Genomic DNA, 20,700 nt, shown 5'->3' with positions numbered 1-20,700 from the left:
AAAGTCTCTGCCCACTTGATCATGGCTTTTGCCACACAGGCCGAAGCAATAATGGGGCGCATAGTGAAACCAACACCTTCAAAAACTGCCTTCAGACAGCCTTCAACCTTCTTATCAACTTGATCTTTAAAGGCCGCACCACCCTGCACTGGCAGCGCAGTAGCCTTGGATAATCTGGCCACAGAAGAATCCACCAGAGGAACCTTTTCCCATACCTTAACCTGATCCTCAGGCATGGGGTACATGTTTGCATATTTCTTTGACATTAACAGTCTCTTTTCTGGAGACTTGCCAGCCTCCCCTAATAAAGCAACCATGCCTTTATCCGAGGGAAAGGACACTGGATCCTTACGGCTCCTTTTAAACACACAATGCGCAGCAGCCTTTTCCTCAGCAGGCAAATCCAGAGCCTGTTTTACAGCCAGAATCAAATCTTCAATACCAGAGGCTGAAGAATCTGTTTCCTCTCCCTGTGACCAACACAAATCATCCTCATCTACTCCACCATCATCTGTGTCAGCAGCTAATGGAGGTACCATAGAAGACCCCTGTCTAAACATCACCTCATCAGATACCTTTGTAAATTGCTCCAAAAGAGAAGACATCTTATGCACACCCTGTGCAGTGTCCTGCATAGCCTGTAGCAAGATAGGGTCTCCCTGTGCACGGGTAAGAGATCCCTGAGATGAGGGAATAGGTCCCGGAGATCCCACCAAAGATCCCTTTTGCCTATTTAAAGCCTCTGTTAAAGCCTTAACAGACCATCCCAAAGCCACAGCCCACGCTGGCTCAGCTCCTTCCGGACTCTGGGTCCGTGACCCACAGGGCACAGCTTCACAGGAAGGGCACAATTCCCCCTGGTCCAACTGTTCACATGATAAATTTACATTACATCTCTTGCAATGGTAAAACATCTCATTCGCTCCCTCCCCAGCAACAGAACTGCACTTGTCCGCCATGTTAATATCAGAATAAAACACTGCTAAACGTTCAGGCAAAGTCACAGAGTAATGCACCAGTGTACTTATCTGTGTGTTCTGTTGCCAGCGATCAGCGCGGGAAGCGTTTGTCAGGAGAGACTTCTGAGCAGGATCTCTGTCTTTCAGCTCCGCAGCAAGCACAGAAATGGCGCCAGTAAATCATGGAAGAGACCAAGTCTCCCTTCCAGTGAGGGTAGCTGACGTCTTTTGGCGCCAAACCTCACACAGGCGCTCCCACTATGCCTCTCCCCTCCAGTAACTCCCCCTCTAGGGACCACTTGGAGTTGCCCAGAAACGCTGGGCGTCCTGTAAGAAACCTCAACTCCCCTGGGGGATTTCAGTTTCCAAACTCTTAAAGATGGCGGCCGCTGAGAGACCCGTCCCCAAGATCCCCTTCTAGGCAAGGCGCTGGATGGGGTCCTCCGGAGCCCAGGACAAACCTCCGTTTGAACGGAGGTAAGCGCTGTGCAGAGTGTGCATTCCTCTGGCGAATGCCCTCCTCTGCACACAGAACACTGACAGGACGCGCTTCTGTCAGTGTCCTGCTGCGCTCTCAGCGTGTATTGACTTCAGCCAGAAGTCACACGCTGGCAAAACCTGCCACTAAGTCTAATGTTAAAAAACAATAAAAACCTAGTCTAACTAATAAAAATCCAAAGAAAAAAAAAAGTGTGGCTGCAGCGCAGCCACTCAGCATTGCACCCACTCCTGTGGGCACCTAAAACGAAACTGAAGCATTATGGGATGCAGAGGGAGGAGCCTGCTCCCAAAGAATTGAAGCATAGGTGCCTGGCTCCTGGCGGACCCTACTACATTTCATTGTGGAGCTGTGTCACCGGACTGGACGAAAGAGAAAATAGGTTTCTAAATATGTTCGGTGTATACATTAGGGGCATCATTTCCCCCCATTTATGTTGCAACAGGAATTTCTCCCTATGAGCATTAGTAAGTAAATATTGATACCATCGGCTTAAGTCCCCCCTAATAGATTGGGATACAAAAAAAAAAGATAACAGTATCTTAGGGAAGTAAATACGGCAAGGGGACATAGGGCCTTATTCTAGTTCATGCTTTCTGACAAAATCCTTCTTAGATGGACAAAACCATGTGCACTGCAGGGGGGCAGATGTAAAATGTGCAGAGAGAATTATATTTGGGTGAGTTATTTTGTTTCTGTGCAGGGTAAATACTGGCGGGTTTATTTTTACACTGCAATATAGATCTCACTTTGAAGTAAAACCCCACCCAAATCTAAGTGCACATGGTTTTGTCCATCTAAGAAGGATTTTGTCAGAAAGAGTGAACTAGAATAAGGCCCATAGGGAGGCGACTTTGAAACCATTGTTTTAACCAACTGTTAAGGTTGCCCAATCAGAATACAGACAAATAAAAAAGCACCTTTCGTTGAAGCGGCCCACCACATCCTGGTGGGCTTCCGTCCTGTAACGGGAGTGAACATCCTGAGAGAAAGGGAGACATCTGGGAGTCAGAACTATGCAGCAGGGAGAAAACAGATCTGAGCAGCAATAAGGTGGCTGATTACAGCCAATCACCCCTTCCTTATGGTGTGGTCATAGGCCCACCAGATCTGGCAAATGGGTCATAGTGTAGAAACCACTTCCATCCCAAACCAGATACTCATGTCACAGAGACTGCACTGGCTGTGGTCACCATACCATCAGCGCACCGCACAGCATCACTCCATCAGCGCACCGCACAGCATCACTCCATCAGCGCACCACACAGCATCACTCCATCAGCGCACCACACAGCATCACTCCATCAGCGCACCACACAGCATCACTCCATCAGCGCACCACACAGCATCACTCCATCAGCGCACCACACAGCATCACTCCATCAGCGCACCACACAGCATCACTCCATCAGCGCACCACACAGCATCACTCCATCAGCGCACCACACAGCATCACTCCATCAGCGCACCACACAGCATCACTCCATCAGCGCACCACACAGCATCACTCCATCAGCGCACCACACAGCATCACTCCATCAGCGCACCACACAGCATCACTCCATCAGCGCACCACACAGCATCACTCCATCAGCGCACCACACAGCATCACTCCATCAGCGCACCACACAGCATCACTCCATCAGCGCACCACACAGCATCACTCCACACCATCAGACCCTAGCTGTGACACCACCCACAGGGCAATATGCAACACACTCTCCCCTCACACCGAAGAAGTGCCGCAGAGTCTGCACCGGCTGTGGTCACCATACCATGGTCATCGTGTACAGCTGCTTGAGGGAACTCATTGTGCGCAAGAGAAGTACCACAAGTCCACCACCCTCCACGGTTTCCACTGTACGTGCCAGCAAGTTGGGTGTCAGTGCCTCAAAATCCTGAAGAGGTAGCAAAAGGACATAGTGAGAAACATGTACTCCAATAACAGAAACCAGTAAAAAGCAAAATGGAGGCAATCAGAACAGACTACAGCTTATGTTACTCACTTGTACATAGAACAGTATCTGTTAGCCATATTATGATGCCACAGGCACTTACCTGGTGTAAAAGGCAGGGGATTGCTGCACATTATACTGCTCTAATGGCCCAAGTGCTTGGTGTTTTATACTGAGCCACATGCTGTATTAATTTGGAAGCTGGATATCACTAAGGGTCAGATGTACTATATCTTGGAGCCAATCAGCTCCTAAGTGCCACATTAAAGTCTGTGTTTGAATAATGATTCAGTAGCGGATTGGTTGGTAGTTTCTTTCCAAGGGTTAGTAGAACTGCTGCCATCTACCTGTTCTGCGCTACCCACTGTACTGTGACCGTATGCACATCAGTGCTATCAAGATGATGTGGGAGCCAAGGGGTAGGAACAACATAATCCAGCCGCCATTCATTCCTCTTAGTAGAGAACGCCGTGGCTTTGTCTCAAACTCCATTCCCAGGCCATAAACAGGAGATTAATCTGCAATTTAACCTTCTGCAAAAACCTAAATAAATAATTTTTTTCAGTTTTCTTTTCTATTAATGTCAGGATTAATTACCACACTTATTTATATTGTACACAAACATTGGTTTTCAGCATTTATTAAACTCTTGTTTGCCAACCTATTCCGCATTGCTAAACACTTAATATGAAATGACAATGGCACAGGAAGTGGCATCTAGTGGTCACGTTGCACTCACCTGTAATACGCACATGCCATACGTGTTACCCAGTATTTTATGAGTCTCGTTATAGTAACAATAACGGATGTTGGTGGCTGCAATGAAAAGCTCGAAGGGGTCATCCTCATTGATGTTCAGCGAGCCGCTCTTTATTCTCTTCTGCAGTTTCCGCATTTTTTTCTTCCTATGGCTTCAGAACAAGTAAACACAGTCAGACTCTGGCTCCTCAGTGGTTGTGTCCACAGGCTGCTCATTACAGAACAGAGCAGACCTTACCTACTAAAGCCCAGTTCCTTCTTATAACACCATAGAACGGAGGGCCGGGCTCGAACAGCAGCTTTGGAGAGCATGTGATGCAGAATGACCACCTGTGGATAGCCATAGATATTAATACACAGAACAGCAATCTAGAATTCTCAGTAGCATCTCCATGCACCAGTATCAGCTCTAACAGTGGGATTATACCAAGAAGAGAGACTTGTCAATATGGGAATAGAACCGCTATGTCCGGCATCATGCAGAGGTGTCCTCAGGTCTCAGCAAACAGCCCCCCTCGGGGCACCAGGCGCTGGCTGACTGCCGCGCCGAACGTCTTCCTCACTCAAAATGTGCATCTTACTTACTAAGCAAAGCAACTGGGAGCGACACAACAATTTGTTAGATTACACTAATGGATTTGATGTACGATATAGATATATAGACAAGTGTTCAGTGGTGATCTGCAGCACAAATGCTGCAAAAGATTATAAAAAACGTAAAGAAAACTATGGCCTCCGGGCGTATAGACACTCGGGTCCTTATTCAATTGTTTCTGCTGATATAATTTCAGCCCTGGGACTTTCTGGCACAGCCCTGTTTACTTTCAGCCGTAAATTTTTTCCTCACCTTTCAGATACACATGCACTTGACTCAGGTGTGTTATTCAATTGTTTTTGTTTTTTATTATTATTTCTTTCAACGTCTAATCTGTTGTAGTTGGTCTTAATTATCACTTCCATTTGATCACGTTTCTTTAATACTGCAGATTACATATATTTTATTTACGTTCTCGTTTTATGCCCCATTTTCTTCCTCCCTGTTTAACCCCACCCACCTTGTTTAGCTTCGCCCAGCTAGTCTATTTAGCAGCAGTGCTGCATTTTGTAGGAGAGGATGTGCGGAGCAGTGGCCTGCATGAGAACCATTGCCCCTGTTGGAGAGGATTATGAAGATTTCCGGTGTAAGGTAAGCATTTTTATCTGCCTTTGCTGCCTCTAATTAGATGCCTGCAAGTTTACCCGGCCCTCTGTTCGGCACTACAAATTTGTCTCCGACATAACAGCGCCCACCCCTGTTAAGCAGATGCCATTTAACTTATGCGGCCCCCTGCCTGACCACACCTGCGTGTCCTGCAGCGTGATTCTGAAAAGCAGATGCGTAAGTGGGCGGGCAGCACATTCAGGGAGCCTCCATGGAAGGTGAAGAGTGGTGGACATGTGGCGCAGCCTGCCGCCCACAGGAGAGAGGACGTTCCACTGCGATGTGCAGGGAAACAAAGCCTGTAGCTGCTGACCCATCATGGTGATCCGTCCGTCACACAGACTTTTGTATGAAGAAGTTGGGGGGAGGTTTTGCCAGTGTGCGTACACTCCACGTGGGAAAGGGTGCATATACTCTAAAAGGGGGGGAGGATGGGAGATGTGTGCATATACTCGATGTATTTTATTTTTCCTTAACCCTCTTATAAAAGGAAAAAGTCATTAAACAAAACATCGTTTTTTATTATCATCATCATCATACATTTGAATCGGAATATCATTGAAAATGACTGAACTAAAAGATGTTAAAAAAACAAAAAAAACTGACAACTTTCAAAAGACAGAAGAACTGAAAATCAAGACAAAAGCTGTGGGGGAGAAAAAAAAAAAAAGTTGGTTGGGTTTAGAACTGACCAAAATGCGTGATAAAAGATCAATTGATTATCACCGTGCGATCTCCCATCACTATAGCCGAGAGATCGGGAGTAATATAATAACTGACTATCACAGAGCAATCTCCCATCACTATAGCCGAGAGACCGGGAGTAATATAATAACTGACTATCACCGTGCGATCTCCCATCACTATAGCCGGGAGCAATATAACAACGGACTATCACCGTGCGATCTCCCATCACTATAGCCGAGAGACCGGGAGTAATATAATAACTGACTATCACCGTGCAATCTCCCATCACTATAGCCGGGAGCAATATAATAACTGACTATCACCGTGCGATCTCCCATCACTATAGCCGGGAGACCGGGAGTAATATAATAACTGACTATCACAGTGCAATCTCCCATCACTATAGCCAGGAGACCGGGAGTAATATAATAACTGACTATCACCGTGCAATCTCCCATCACTATAGCCGGGAGACCAGGAGTAATATAATAACTGACTATCACCGTGCAATCTCCCATCACTATAGCCGGGAGACCGGGAGCAATATAATAACTGACTATGACGGATCCGATACGAAATCCCGACACTGGAATCCCGACCGCCGAAATCCCAACATGGGGGGGACGTGGATCGCCACCCCTTGCGGGCTCGCTGCGCTCGCCACGCAGCGGGCCCGGTGCCTCGCTGCGCTCGGCACGCTATTTTCTTCTCCCTCTATGGGTGTCGTGGACACCCACGGAGGGAGAAAGATTTGGGATTTCGGCGGTCGGGATTCCAGTGTCGGGATTCTGAACGCCGGGATCCCGACCGCCGGCAAATTGACCGCATCCCGACTATGACAGTGCAATCTCCCATCACTATAGCCGGGAGACCAGGAGTAATATAATAACTGACTATCACCGTGCGCTCTCCCATCACTATAGCCGGGAGACCGGGAGTAATATAATAACTGACTATCACAGTGCAATCTCCCATCACTATAGCCGGCAGCAATATAATAACTGACTATCACCGTGCAATCTCCCATCACTATAGCCGGGAGACCGGGAGTAATATAATAACTGACTATCACCGTGCGCTCTCCCATCACTATAGCCGGGAGCAATATAATAACTATCACCGTGCAATCTCCCATCACTATAGCCGGGAGCAATATAATAACTGACTATGACAGTGCAATCTCCCATCACTATAGCCGGGAGACCAGGAGTAATATAATAACTGACTATCACCGTGCGATCTCCCATCACTATAGCCGGGAGCAATATAATAACTATCACCGTGCAATCTCCCATCACTATAGCCGGGAGAGCGGGAGTAATATAATAACTGACTATCACAGTGCAATCTCCCATCACTATAGCCGGGAGCAATATAATAAATGACTATCACCGTGCAATCTCCCATCACTATAGCCGGGAGACCAGGAGTAATATAATAACTGACTATCACAGTGCAATCTCCCATCACTATAGCCGGGAGCAATATAATAACTGACTATCACCATGCGATCTCCCATCATTATAGCCGGGAGCAATATAATAACTGACTATCACCGTGCAATCTCCCATCACTATAGCCGGGAGACCAGGAGTAATATAATAACTGACTATCACCGTGCAATCTCCCATCACTATAGCCGGGAGACCGGGAGCAATATAATAACTGACTATGACGGATCCGATGCGAAATCCCGGCGGTCGGGATCCCGGCGGTCGGAATCCCGACACTGGAATCCCGACCGCCGAAATCCCGACATGGGGGGGACGTGGATCGCCCCCCCTTGCGGGCTCGCTGTACTCGCCATGCAGCGGGCCCGATGCCTCGCTATGCTCGGCACGCTATTTTATTCTCCCTCTATGGGTGTCGTGGACACCCACGGAGGGAGAAAGATTCGGGATTTCGGCGGTCGGGTTTCCAGTGTCGGGATTCTGAACGCCGGGATCCCGACCGCCGGCAAATTGACCGCATCCCGACTATGACAGTGCGATCTCCCATCACTATAGCCGGGAGACCAGGAGTAATATAATAACTGACTATCACCGTGCAATCTCCCATCACTATAGCCGGGAGACCGGGAGTAATATAATAACTGACTATCACCATGCGATCTCCCATCACTATAGCCGGGAGCAATATAATAACTGACTATCACAGTGCAATCTCCCATCACTATAGCCGGGAGCAATATAATAACTGACTATCACCGTGCAATCTCCCATCACTATAGCCGGGAGTAATATAATAACTGACTATCACCGTGCAATCTCCCATCACTATAGCCGGGAGACCCGGAGTAATATAATAATTGACTATCACTGTGCGATATCTTGGTATATCTCCACAGAGCTGCTATTACACATGCTAAAACTGTGGCAGGGCATACAGGGATGTATAGTTCCCCAGCAGCTAGAGGACTGCATATTGAAAATAGATATTTAATACAGTAACCAATAAAAACATGACACATTCAACGTAATATATCCAAAAGGATAAGTAAGTGACTAGTGGTGAAAATACATAAGGTACAATGATATCTGTAATAGGGACACAGTGCACTTGGCAGTAATAGTGACTGGCAGGTGATGATGTACACCATCCTCCAATCACTAGGAAGGCCGAGATGAACCGTGGCACCATTGTCCTCAGAGACCACCAGCTAAATGCCACAGCAGTTACGTGACCAAAGTTCATCAATATCTAGGCTTCTGGTCTGCTATGAATAATTGTGCAGTGTATATCTGGCCACCAGACCAGAAAGCCCTTGTGCTAGTCTTCAGCTGACAGGTCACCGATTCCGCATTCTCACCAATATTATTTAGCCACATAAGTGGCCTAGTATATCAGCGATTTCATCGCTTCCCAACATCCTTTACCTGATCTTTTCCATGATCTCCCACAATTACAAACAAACTTCGGAATTTCTCCGCCACTCCGTTCTCGATCTGCACCCGGATCCGGTTATCAATCTTCTTCCGCTGCATTGTCAGCAATTAATCTGGGGAGGGAACAAAGCCTGGAGATCACGCACTTTGCTATGGCAGCTGGATGCAGCCCTCAGTCCATGCCCCTGACTGTATAGAGTGTACCAAACTGCCATTTTGTTATTGCCCCCATAAAAGCACAACCTTCCCGTGCATCTCTCTGCACACACCACAATGGTTTGGCAAGTGTAGCATTAAGGTGAAGAATCAGTTGTTTCTAATAGCATCCGACTGTTCAATTAATACTGAGATCAGGCACTTGTTGTGCCCAAAAGCAACAGGCATAGGGACTACACCACTGGATAAGGTGCCCAAATCACAGCAGGGTGTGAGCAGAGCTATGGGCACCTGCACCATTCGTGCCCACAAACCACTAGGTATCTCACGTCATGTTTAGATGAGAGCTGCAAACACCCATGAAAATGAATTCTCCCCTAGATCTACAAACAATTCACATTTCCCAGATCACCCAGCTGGTGCACAGGTGTAGTCGTTACTAAAGGTGCCCATACACAATGCGATAAGATCTAGTTCAAATTGTACATGCAGCAAATACTTGTGCTTTGCGATGTGCAGTGCACAGGAACGCGCATCGCCTCCCAAAACAGGAGCGTACCGTGTATGGGCACCTTAATTCCTGTCCGTAAGACCACCAAGCTTGTGCACAGGTATAGCTATTACTAACTCTCACATTCCATCAGCTGCAGACAGTGGTCAGGTCATGCTGAGGTAGCAGTGCCCCATAAATAACAGTGCATACCCCACTACAACCCCCCACACGCCCATCCCAGGTCACACGCCCCAGTATATACCCCCGCACACGTCAAACGTCCCAGTATATTCCCCAGCACGCACACTCCGGGTCACACACCCCAGTATAAAACCACGCACACTCCGGGATACCTCAGTATATACACCTGCACGCACAACCCGGGTCACCTTGGTATATACCCCGGCACGCACATCCCGGGTCACCTCAGTATCATACTTGCCTACATGACCCTCTCCATGTGGGAGAAAATGCTCTGTTCCTGGGCTTCCCTGGTAATGTATGATTGCCAGCACCTGTGGTGACACAACTTTATCTAGCTCCCCACAGGTGATGGCAATCCCAGGAACAGAGCATTTTCTACCACATGGAGATGGTCAGGTAGGCAAGTATGCTCAGTATATACCCCCGCAAGCACACCCCGGGTCGCCACATTACACACACCACAGGGCACCCCGGTACATATCCGCACAATTAAACCCCGCAGCTTAGTACATCCCCTCTGGTACATACCACGGGTCGCGCAGCCAGCAGAGACTCACACACACGCCGCACATGTGCACAGGAAGTAGCCGGCCCCAGCTCTCCTCCTCCCAGATATATGGTGTCTGCAGTCCCGGAGTCACCAGCCACCAGCGTTGAAGACTGTAGCAACTTCCCAGCTCTCAGGCTACGCCAAGATGGCCGCCATCAGCTTGCCTTCCCTCTAGTAGCCACAGTGTTGACCCCACGTGTGATGTGTCCCGCAGCAGTGACAGAGAGAAAGAATCTCGAGTCCTCACTCATACTGGATGTGGTGCGACCGTGCGGGGGGTGATCCTAGATTCTGCCTAATCACTTTGTTTTCTTATGTAACCGGCACGTACAGTCACAGTCTCACTGACCGTCACGTAGTGGCCACAGACACGTGTAGTCAGCCATGGGGAACGCCAGCACGCTAACCGGCCTGTACAGTCACACCGTTGCGAAGTCACCTGTGCGGTGTGCGCACTAACCATTGCATTCAGTCTGTCACACTACCACTCGTGTACAGTCACCAGTGGCACTAACCATACACTTGCCTAGCGCACTAAAGCCCCGTACACACGGGGGAGATATATTGCTCAGTTTTCTCCTTTTCATCAGCGACCAGAGATGGTCGCTGATGAAAGGAAACCTCTGCCGGCGGTGTCGTAGAGGTAGGGATGGGCATCGGCTATCGATGTTTCCACTTTTCGCGTGTACAGTCACCCATGGCACTAACCGTTGCGTATAGTCACCTGTCACACTAACAGTCGTGTACAGTCACATGTGGCACGAACAGTCATGTACAGTCGTGTGCAATAACTTGTCACACTAAGAGTCATGTACAATAACCCCTAACAGTCATGTACACTCCTGTCACACTTACCGTTGTGAACAGTCACCTAAGACAATAACCACGGTAAGGCTGGTTTCACACACTCCGGCTCCTGCTAGTTTATCATGGAAGGGATGGCCACAGCCCGGCAGCCGTCCCTTCCAGTGGCGGGATCCGGCTGCAACCGTCCCTTCCAGTGGCGGGATCCGGCTGCAGCCGTGCGGCCGGGTCGTGGCCGTCCCGTGTGAATGGACACAATAGTGTCCATTCACAACTAATGTGTGCGGCACGGCTCCCTGGCCGTGCGGGATTTCACCGTCCGGCAGGAGCCGGAGTGTGTGAAACCAGCCTTACTGTCACACTAACCGTAGTGTACACTCCTTTTTCACACTAACCAGCGATTAAGTCACCCATCGCACCAACCATTGTGTACAGTAAGGTATCACACTAAGCATCGTGTACAGCCACACTAATGCGGGGTACACACCAGGACGACCCGCTCACGATGCACATCGTGAGCGGGTCGTCAGTGTCTCGTCCGACCCGCTCACGGTGACGAGGGGGGGCACGACCCGCTCACGATGTGCACCGTGAGCGGGTCCGATCCGATGGCGACCCGCACCCAGCTGTATGGTCGTCATTGAGATCCTACCTGCAGCAGGTAGGATCTCAATAACGACCGACCGACCCGCGGGACCGCGCATCGGATCGGTATCGGTCCACAGCAGGTCAGAAAAGGGCCCAATCAGCACACAATCTACATCCAATTGATCGGAATTGGATCGAGATTGTGGGGATCGGGCCCTAGTCGTCCTGGTGTGTACCCAGCATTACAGTCGCGTATAATCATCTGACACACTTACCATCCCGTACAGTCATCGTTGCACTAACAGTTGCCTAAGTCGCCTGCGAACTAACCCTCGCGTAGTCATCATCGCACTAACCATCGCGTAAGTCACCCAGCGCACTGTCGTGTACAGTCGCGTACAGTCACCTTCGCACTAGCCCCCGCATAGTCGCCTAGCATACTAACCTTTGTGCAGTCTCACTAAGCGTCGTGTACAGTCACCTGTGCCACTAGCCTTAGTGTACAATCGTTCGACGCACTAAACTTCACATACAGTTGTCTATCACACATACCTGTCGCATACAGTCACCTGTGTAACTAACCGTCGCCCGGCACACTAACCTTCGCGTACAGTTACCGTTGCATAGAATCTACCTTGGCACCTATAGTCTCGTACAGTCATCCATTGCACTAACTGCCACGTACAGTCACCTGTCACACTAACAATTGTGTACTGTCACCTGTTGCACTAACAGTCATGTACAGCCGTGTGCAATATCCTGTCACAATCAGCATTGTGTACAATAACCTCTCACATTAACCACCATGTACAGTCACCTGTTGCACCAACTGCCGTGTAGTCACTCGTTGCAAACCGTTGTGTAGTCATCCGTCACACTGTCGTGTATAGTCCTTTGTCCCACTAACAGCCGTGTACAGTCACCTGTCACACTAACCAGTGTAGTCAACTGTCACAAGATTTGTGTACACTCCTTTTAACTAACGTGTACAGTCCCCCATCACACTAAGCATCATGTAGTCCTTTGACATTAAATCACCTGTCACACTAACCACTGTGTACAGTCACTTGTTGCACCAACTGTTGTGTAGTCACTCACTACACTGTTGTGTACAGTCACCGGTCACACTAACAATTGTGTACTGTCACCTGTTGCACTAACAGTCATGTACAGTCGTGTGCAATATCCTGTCACAATAAGCATTGTGTACAATAACCTCTCACATTAACCACCATGTACAGTCACCTGTTGCACCAACTGCCGTGTAGTCACTCATTGCAAACCGTTGTGTAGTCATCCGTCACACTGTCGTGTACAGTCCTTTGTCTCACTAACAGCCGTGTACAGTCACCTGACACACTAACCAGTGTAGTCAACTGTCACAAGATTTGTGTACACTCCTTTTAACCACCGTGTACAGTCCCCCATCACACTAAGCATCATGTAGTCCTTTGACATTAAGGCCCTTATTCAGATCTGGTCGCAGTACAAATGTGTTCTCAAAATGGGCAAAACCATTTGCACTGCAGGTGGGGCAGATACAACATGTATGGAGAGAGTTAGATTTGTGTTGAGTTATTTTGTTTCTGTGCAGGGTAAATACTGACTGCATTATTTTTACACTGCAATATAAATTTCAGTTTCAACACACCCCACCCAAATTGAACTCTCTCTGCACATGTTACATCTGCCCCACCTGCAGTGCACATGGTTTTGCCCGTTTTGAGAACAAATTTGTACTGCGATCAGATCTGAATAAGGGCTTAAATCACCTGTCACACTAACCACTGTGTACAGTCACTTGTCGCACCAACTGTTGTGTAGTCACTCACTGCACTAACTGTTGTGTACAGTCACCGGTCACACTAACTGTTGTGGCAGTTCTTTGTTGCAATAACAGTCGTGTAGTCATCTGTCACGCTAACCATTGTGTACAGTCACTTGTGACACTAGCCACGGTGTACAGTCAACTGTCACATTAACAGTCATATACACTCCTTTTTTACACTAACCACTGTGTAGTCACCCATCGCACCAACCATTGTGTACAGTAAGGTATCACACTAAGCGTCATTTACAGTCACACTAACAGTCATGTACAAACAGGTGTGTACAGTCACCTTTCACACTAACCGTTGTGTACATTCCTTTGTCACGACAACAGTTGTGCACAATCACCTGTGGAACCAACATGACTGTTGGTTCCACAGGTGATTGTGCACAACTGTTAACTGTTAGTGTAGTCCTTTGTCAAGCTAACAGTCATGTGTAGTCCTCTGTCATGCTAACAGTCATGTGTAGTCCTCTGTCACGCTAACAGTCATGTGTAGTCCTTTGTCACACTAACAGTCATGTGTAGTCCTTTGTCACACATATTGAACCCATACATAAAAGATAGGATTAATGGGGATAGTGGAGATAACACTGAGGTGTCATGGATATGACAGAGACAGCCCCATTCACACTGATCCTGGGAAATCCCTGCAGATACATATCATTAGAAATGGACTCCAGGGCTCTGAAAGATGACATCAGCATTTGTGAGGCCAAGAAAGCTCCAATCAGCAGCTTTTTTAAAGTCCTGTGTTCCCAATCCCGGGTACGGGACCATTCACACTGACCGCATCCCGGGTCGATTCTGGAATCTACGGTAGAAATCCCGGGATGTTTATCCCTGGATATTCTTTCAAGACCCTTTCACACTGAGCTAAATCCCGGGTTAATGTGCATTCATGTGCAAAAACCCAGGATATTTTGTGAAAGGGGTATAAGTTATTGATAGGAACATGCTACAAACCACCTGACATTAGTGGGTCCAATGAGGCGCATCTCTTCCAACAAATTAAAAAGGCAACTGAATGGGGCCAAGTTTTAATTGTAGGAGTTTTTAATTATCCTGTCATTGATTGGAGTAATGAGATGTGTAGTCCAGCTAAGGGAAACAGGTTTCTGACTCGAGGTGGTGCTATATTACACTTTAGGTCCCATCTCAGTCCTGATCGCACGGCTGCAAATTCACACGGCGGGCTATCATCGAAACATTGCGCATGGTTTCACAGTACGCATGCTGGAGACCACCCTACAACTTATGCTGGGTACACACCAGGACGACAAGGGTACGATCCCATCAATCTAGATCCAATTCTGACCGATTGGATGTAGATTGTGTGGTGATTGGGCCCTTTTCTGTCCTGGTGTGGACCGATACCGATCCGATGCGCGATCCCGCGGGTCGGTCGTTCTTCAGTTCCTACCTGCTGCAGGTAGGATCTGAAGAACGACCATACTCCCGAGTGCAGGTCGCCATCAGATCGGATTAAACACTGACGACGTGAGCGGGTCGTCCTGGTGTGTACCCCACATAAAGGTGCCCAGCTCCCGTGGATCTTTTGCTAAATCTTCTGATCTTGCGTGCTGCATGAAAGATCAGAAGATTTAACAAAAGATCCATAGGAACGCACACGAGATCTTTGGTAAAGATGTGCGTTTGCCTGAAATCTTTTGTCCAGGACAGACAAAAGATTTCAAGGCTAATTTATGCGCACATCTTAAGACCGCAGATCTTTCTAGTGTGTGGGCACCTTATACACTCGCTGGTCGCAAGGTTATTGATAGGGAGTAGGGAAATAAAACACATCCGGGTAACTATAGACCAGTAAGTCGGGAAGCTATTTCAGGGAATATTCAGGCATACTTTGTAGGAATCCACATGGATTTGTAAGGGATAGTCATGTCAAATTAACTTAACCCTCTGAGTGCCTCCGGCTTCCCGCAGTCCCGGCCGCCATGACAGTTCTCCCCGGTGCGAGCAATGTGCCGCTGGGGGAGCTGGGAAACCATGTGATGCTCCCCCAGCGGTGACTACACTGAATGGCAGCCATTGCTGCACTGCCGCCTCGATGTAACACCCCCGCCCGGCTGCCGCTGAATCCCGCCGCCTATCCTTCACCCCGGCCGCTGTAAGTCAACCCCCCATGTCCCCCCGACCGCCGCAGAATCCCCACTGCCCGATTTTGGCCGCCCGCCCGGCAATGGTGACGCTGACAATGTAGCCAAAGCTACGTTGTCAGCGCAGCGTAGCCGGGCGCCTGGCTAATACATAAGTACCTTCTTTTACAGAGGAGCTATAGGTACTGCGGGCCTTTATTGCTCCGCATGCTGGTACCTGTGGTTCTCCCAAGTACCAGCATGTGGAGCAGGCTTGCTGGGACCTATAGTCCTACTGTAAAAGACAACATTCCTGTTTAAACAAGCTATCAACCCTGCATCCACCGCCCAGGGGATAGCCCTGGGCTTCAATCCAGGCCTGGGGTGCCCTGGAGAGGGGGGATTCCTTTATTTGGGGGGTCCCCACCTCCCCAAAATCTCCCAGCCTGGGCTGATTAGTTAGGGTGGGTAATGCTTTGGCCATGGGACCCCATCAAGCGTGTCCCCTGGCAACAGCATTACACTCCCTGCTAGTGGAGCCTAGTGCTGGTCCCCAAAATACGGGGACCCCTATTCAATTTGTCCCCCGTATTTTGGAAACCAGAGCCAGCTCAAGAGCCTGGTACTGGTCCCCAAAATAAATGGAACCCCTACTCACTTTGTCCTCCGTATTTTGGGAACCAGGACCACTGAAAGAGCTCGGGCTGGTCATGCCTGTGGGGGGGACCCCACGCCATTATTTTTTTTTTTTTTTTTTTCGGTACTTATGTATTATCTGGGCTCCCATGTTAAATGCACCCCATTTTTTCATACCCCTACTATCCAACTATGCATGGAGTTGTTTTTATATAGTGTGGCGAGCGCCGCGAGCCACCGTGCCCGAAGCGTGGCGAGGCCCGCAAGGGGAAGCAGTCTCATAAGAAAACCGGGAGCCCAGATATTACATAAGTACCTTTTTTTCTATTATAGAAGATGACACTTTACTAGGCTCTATTCCAACCCATTAATATACATCTGCAGACCATAACAGAAATAAAGGGCTCATATTAAACTGTGACAAATAAAGTGATACAATTTATTAAGGTGCCTTTGAACTCCTGAAGCTACAAATCTGTCTTTTTCGGCAATAGTTATAAAACTGTAATAGTTTACTTGCAACATTGTGATAGAGAAATGAGCATTCCACACCACAAGTGTATAGAAAAAGAAAGTCTCTACTGAATTCTACACAATTACATTTTGACTTTGGAATTGGATAATAACTCGTTATCCTACTCAAGTTCTTTTCTCCAGAGAGGTGGATGCTTGTATTAAATAAGCAAACTATCAAACATAAAAGACACACACAGCCTAATATATATAATTTAATACTTATTTTAATAGAAGTTTAAATATTTCACGTTACATATCTCTATTGAAAAAAATAAAATTTTATCGGAAAATTAAAGGTAAGTTTTAATTAATATTTTTCTTTCATTAGTGCACCATTAAAGAGACATGTTTTTTTTTTTACTGATTATTGACCCGAATGTCGACATGGACACCATTTAAAGTGCACCGCTTAACCCTTAATGCTTCGGGCACAGTGCCTCGCTTCCCTCGGCACACTATTTTATTCTCCCACCAGAATGGTAGGGCATGAAATAGTGCATGTCGGCTCAAAAAAACTGTGAAAAACCCACGTCGACCTTTTGACGGTCAACCTAACGTATATGTCAACCTAGACCCATGTCAAACTTGCTGTAGGTCAACCTAATGACTGTTGACGTAGTTGGGGGTCGCCAATTCGTACGTATCCCTTTATAAATGGTACCATTCTTGAGAATGTAATCTAGTACAGGGGTGTCCAAACTTTTTGCGACGAGGGCCAGTTTTGGTGGTGAAAATGTGGGGGGCCGACCATTCAGCCTGACGTTTGTTGAATCATTACTTGCATCAGAATGGTCCCCCACTCTGCCCTCATTCACTCTATGTCCCCCAGCCTGCCCCTTCACTGTATATTCCCTAGACTGCCCCCCCTTCTCTGTATTTCTTCCAGCCTGCTCCCATTCACTGTATGTCCCCCACTCTGCCCCTTCACTGTATATTCCCCTGCCTGACCATCTTTCTCTGTATGTCCCACAGCCTGCTCCTCCTTCACTGTATATTCCCCACTCTGCTCCCATTCACTCTGTCCCCCAGCCTGTGCATCACTGCCTCCATTCACTGTATGTCCCAAAGCCTGACCCTCCTTCACTGTATGTCCCCCAATCTGCCCTCATTCACTGTATGACTCCCATTCACTATGTCCCACAGTCTGCCCCCCTTCTCTGAATGTCCATCACTGCCTCCATTCACTGTATGTCCCCCACTCTGCCCCCTCCCTTCTCTGTAGGTTTCCCAGCCTTTTGTGTGAGCCAGAGGACGTAGAGGCAAAGCAGGAACTGCAAGGACAGGAGATGCTTGGGCTCACCCTGCCACCCTGCATGTTACGGGAGCAAGCTTCCCCCTTGCTGCTCCCCCTCCCCACACACTGCAGTCATCTCACTGTGGCGGTGAACCAGCGTGGTAACAGAGATGGTAAACCGCAATTGCGGAGATGATGGATGAATAAATGTATCTCAGGGTTGAGAGTGGGCGGCCAAGGGCACTGAAAAGTCCAGATGATGGAGGTCCAATATCGGTCAGCTAGTCCGGTCCAGGCTGTAAGAGTACACTTTTGAAATGAAAATCTTCTAGTGTGTATGGGCCTTAAAGATCATGTCATTAACACAAGTGAATCTGTAACAGGTTGGAGCAGCTGCAGGCTTCAGTCTTCTGCATGTGCAGCATTTATATGGTCAGTCAGGGGTTGCCAGACACACAAAATACGGAACACACACCAGCAGTTTATTATAAAACATGGCACAAAAAACTCCGCAACCAGCTGCAGTTGACTTAACACAACTTTATTGAAACTCAAGCAACAATTCACAAATTCTGAGTTTTCTGGGTATTAATAGAAGGTTAGGGAGGGTAAAACATTTTTACCGATTCTTGCTTGCGAAAGTAAAATAAAATTTATACACACCCCACATGGGTGAAGCAGGGGGATTTAAAATAAAAAAAATAAAAAAAAGGAGAAGAAGAAGTAGTAAAGCTTAAGAAAATAAATAAAAAACTTCAAGTTTTCAGGAAAGATTCTGTGGTAAAAAGAAAAAAAAAAAAAAAAGAAAGAGAAAAAAGCAAGTTCTAGCAAAAGCAAACTTTTTAAAATTTTGCAACCGAACATTAAACCTGCTGATCGGTGTATTCAAAACGGATCATTTACAAGAGCAGAACGTCACTCGGTACCCAAGTGAGACGAGTTACTACACCCCGAACTAGATGCTGTGGGTATATTTAGTGAGGCCAATGTTATCTAGGCATTTATTAGGGAGATACAAATGTTCCATCTATTCCTCAGAGGCCTGTGCCCATAATGCCTGTTGTAGTTGAGTTACGAGTGGATCGCTTGAGCATTGCCTCGAGGCGCACCCCGAGGACCTCCCTGACCAGTGCCGCGCTTAAAATTTTGTTGGTAGCCATCCTAGAAGGGAAAAAAAAAAAAAAGTCAGTCAATAAATTATTTTTTTAGCACAAAAAAAATAAAATAAAAATAGTGTATAAAATGTAGAAACATAATCTATATAGATGATATAATCTATCTCTAGTATTCAAAATGAAGAGAAGCCGCAGGAGTGTGTGTAAGGATTACAACTCTTCTCCTCCCCCTCCCCTCCCCCCCAACCCTGAAATCAGTCTGTAGGTTCCCATTTCCCCCTACTTCTTTCTGCACCGAGTCCTGTGCAACCCCATTAGGATCTCTACAGGAGTCCTAAATATAGATTAATTGTAGATGCGAGGACAGTGCACATTATGGGATGTTACAACAGAACCTCATGCTTAACCCTTTTCACGCAAAGAGTTAAATATAATCTACCCCCAATAAATCCTATGGAGTTCAGTCATTTAACCACTACAGAGTGCTCCTGTTACCCTCACCAATTCCTGATGGTCTTTAGAAGGGAACCGTGAACACCGATTGTGTAAGTGTAACAAGCTGACAACAAACGCACCCGATTGGAGCAGTGTGACCTGTCCACAAGGCTGGAATGTAGTACCCTAACTCTGCATATTGGTATTCTGACTACAGCCTCACCTAATGTGGCGAGTACCACAAGTACCATACTACTTTATTTTGTATTGGTTTCCTGTGCCCCCGTCCCCACTTTATGCATGGCCTGATGTGAAGAGATGATCTGCTTGAGCCAAGGGCAAGCTGTTGCTGAAGATAGCACATAATTTAAAACCAAGTTTTAATTGCTCTATGAACACAGATTTCCTGGAATCACCGTTGTGTTAAAGTTTACAACAGTTAGATCGGCTAGACGCAAACTAAATACAGCAAGAAGCTCTTACCCGTTGGTAGTTGTTGGTATAATCCCGGGGAGCGTTGAACTGTGGTTGTGAATAACCGCTGTTTGGAGTGTTTGAGAAGGCAGGACGGTAACCATCATAACTTCCTGCGGGGGTTGGGGGGGTTAAAATTAATAAAAAGGCTTCCCAACCGCAGCATTCACAGTGCTAGTGTAAGCAGTGTTTAGTGTGTCTGCACTACAGCAGTGTCAGTGACATGAACGCAGTACTTGTATGGTCAAGTGCAAATGCACCCGCTTGAAACTATCTACACGTTTATTTCCTCGCGACTCCCCAACAATTAAATTCCAACAGATACTGGATTGAAGAACATCCGGGTCCGTAACTTACCCCTGAAACCATTAGATGGTCCTCTGTAGCCATTTATCAATCCCCTGCTGCCACGCTGCCCCCCTCTGGCCAGCCCTCGGTTGTTGTAGAAGGGTTGGTTGTTGCGTGGAAAGCCGGCATTCTGCTGTGTAGGCTGCTGGTGTGCAGCAGAAGCGGGGTGAGACTGGTCCGATGCTGTATGGTAAGTGTTTACCACTGAAAGACAGACATTAAGGATACAAATGAATACAGAGACACTACAGTACACTACAATACAGAGGCTTACC

At 47.5% G+C, this 20,700-nt stretch overlaps 2 protein-coding genes across 2 annotated transcripts in view; both read right to left on the bottom strand.

Moving 5' to 3' along the window:
• The window catches only part of NAT10 (N-acetyltransferase 10), a 39,859-nt gene extending 29,386 nt beyond the window's left edge, over positions 1-10,473 (bottom strand). The window contains exons 1-6 of the mRNA XM_083163654.1: positions 10,327-10,473; positions 8,937-9,058; positions 4,411-4,502; positions 4,153-4,324; positions 3,234-3,356; positions 2,379-2,440 (exon numbers count right to left, since the gene is read on the bottom strand). Coding sequence (XP_083019780.1) covers positions 2,379-2,440; positions 3,234-3,356; positions 4,153-4,324; positions 4,411-4,502; positions 8,937-9,044 — 557 coding nt within the window. The 5' untranslated portion in view covers positions 9,045-9,058; positions 10,327-10,473. The remainder of the gene's footprint in view (positions 1-2,378; positions 2,441-3,233; positions 3,357-4,152; positions 4,325-4,410; positions 4,503-8,936; positions 9,059-10,326) is intronic.
• Positions 10,474-18,578: 8,105 nt separating this feature from the next.
• Positions 18,579-20,700, bottom strand: part of LOC146044969 (caprin-1-like) — a 28,395-nt gene continuing 26,273 nt past the window's right edge. Inside the window, 3 exon segments of the mRNA XM_083163649.1 lie at positions 18,579-19,214; positions 20,087-20,190; positions 20,435-20,629. Of these exon segments, the coding sequence (XP_083019775.1) occupies positions 19,125-19,214; positions 20,087-20,190; positions 20,435-20,629 (389 nt within the window). The 3' untranslated portion in view covers positions 18,579-19,124.

This window comes from Crinia signifera, chromosome 11 (assembly GCF_055691185.1).
Source record: "Crinia signifera chromosome 11, ASM5569118v1, whole genome shotgun sequence".
In the NCBI taxonomy this organism is placed as follows: Eukaryota; Metazoa; Chordata; class Amphibia; order Anura; family Myobatrachidae; genus Crinia; species Crinia signifera.
Note: the sequence above shows the minus strand (reverse complement) of the source record. Positions and strands in the feature narration are given on the sequence as shown.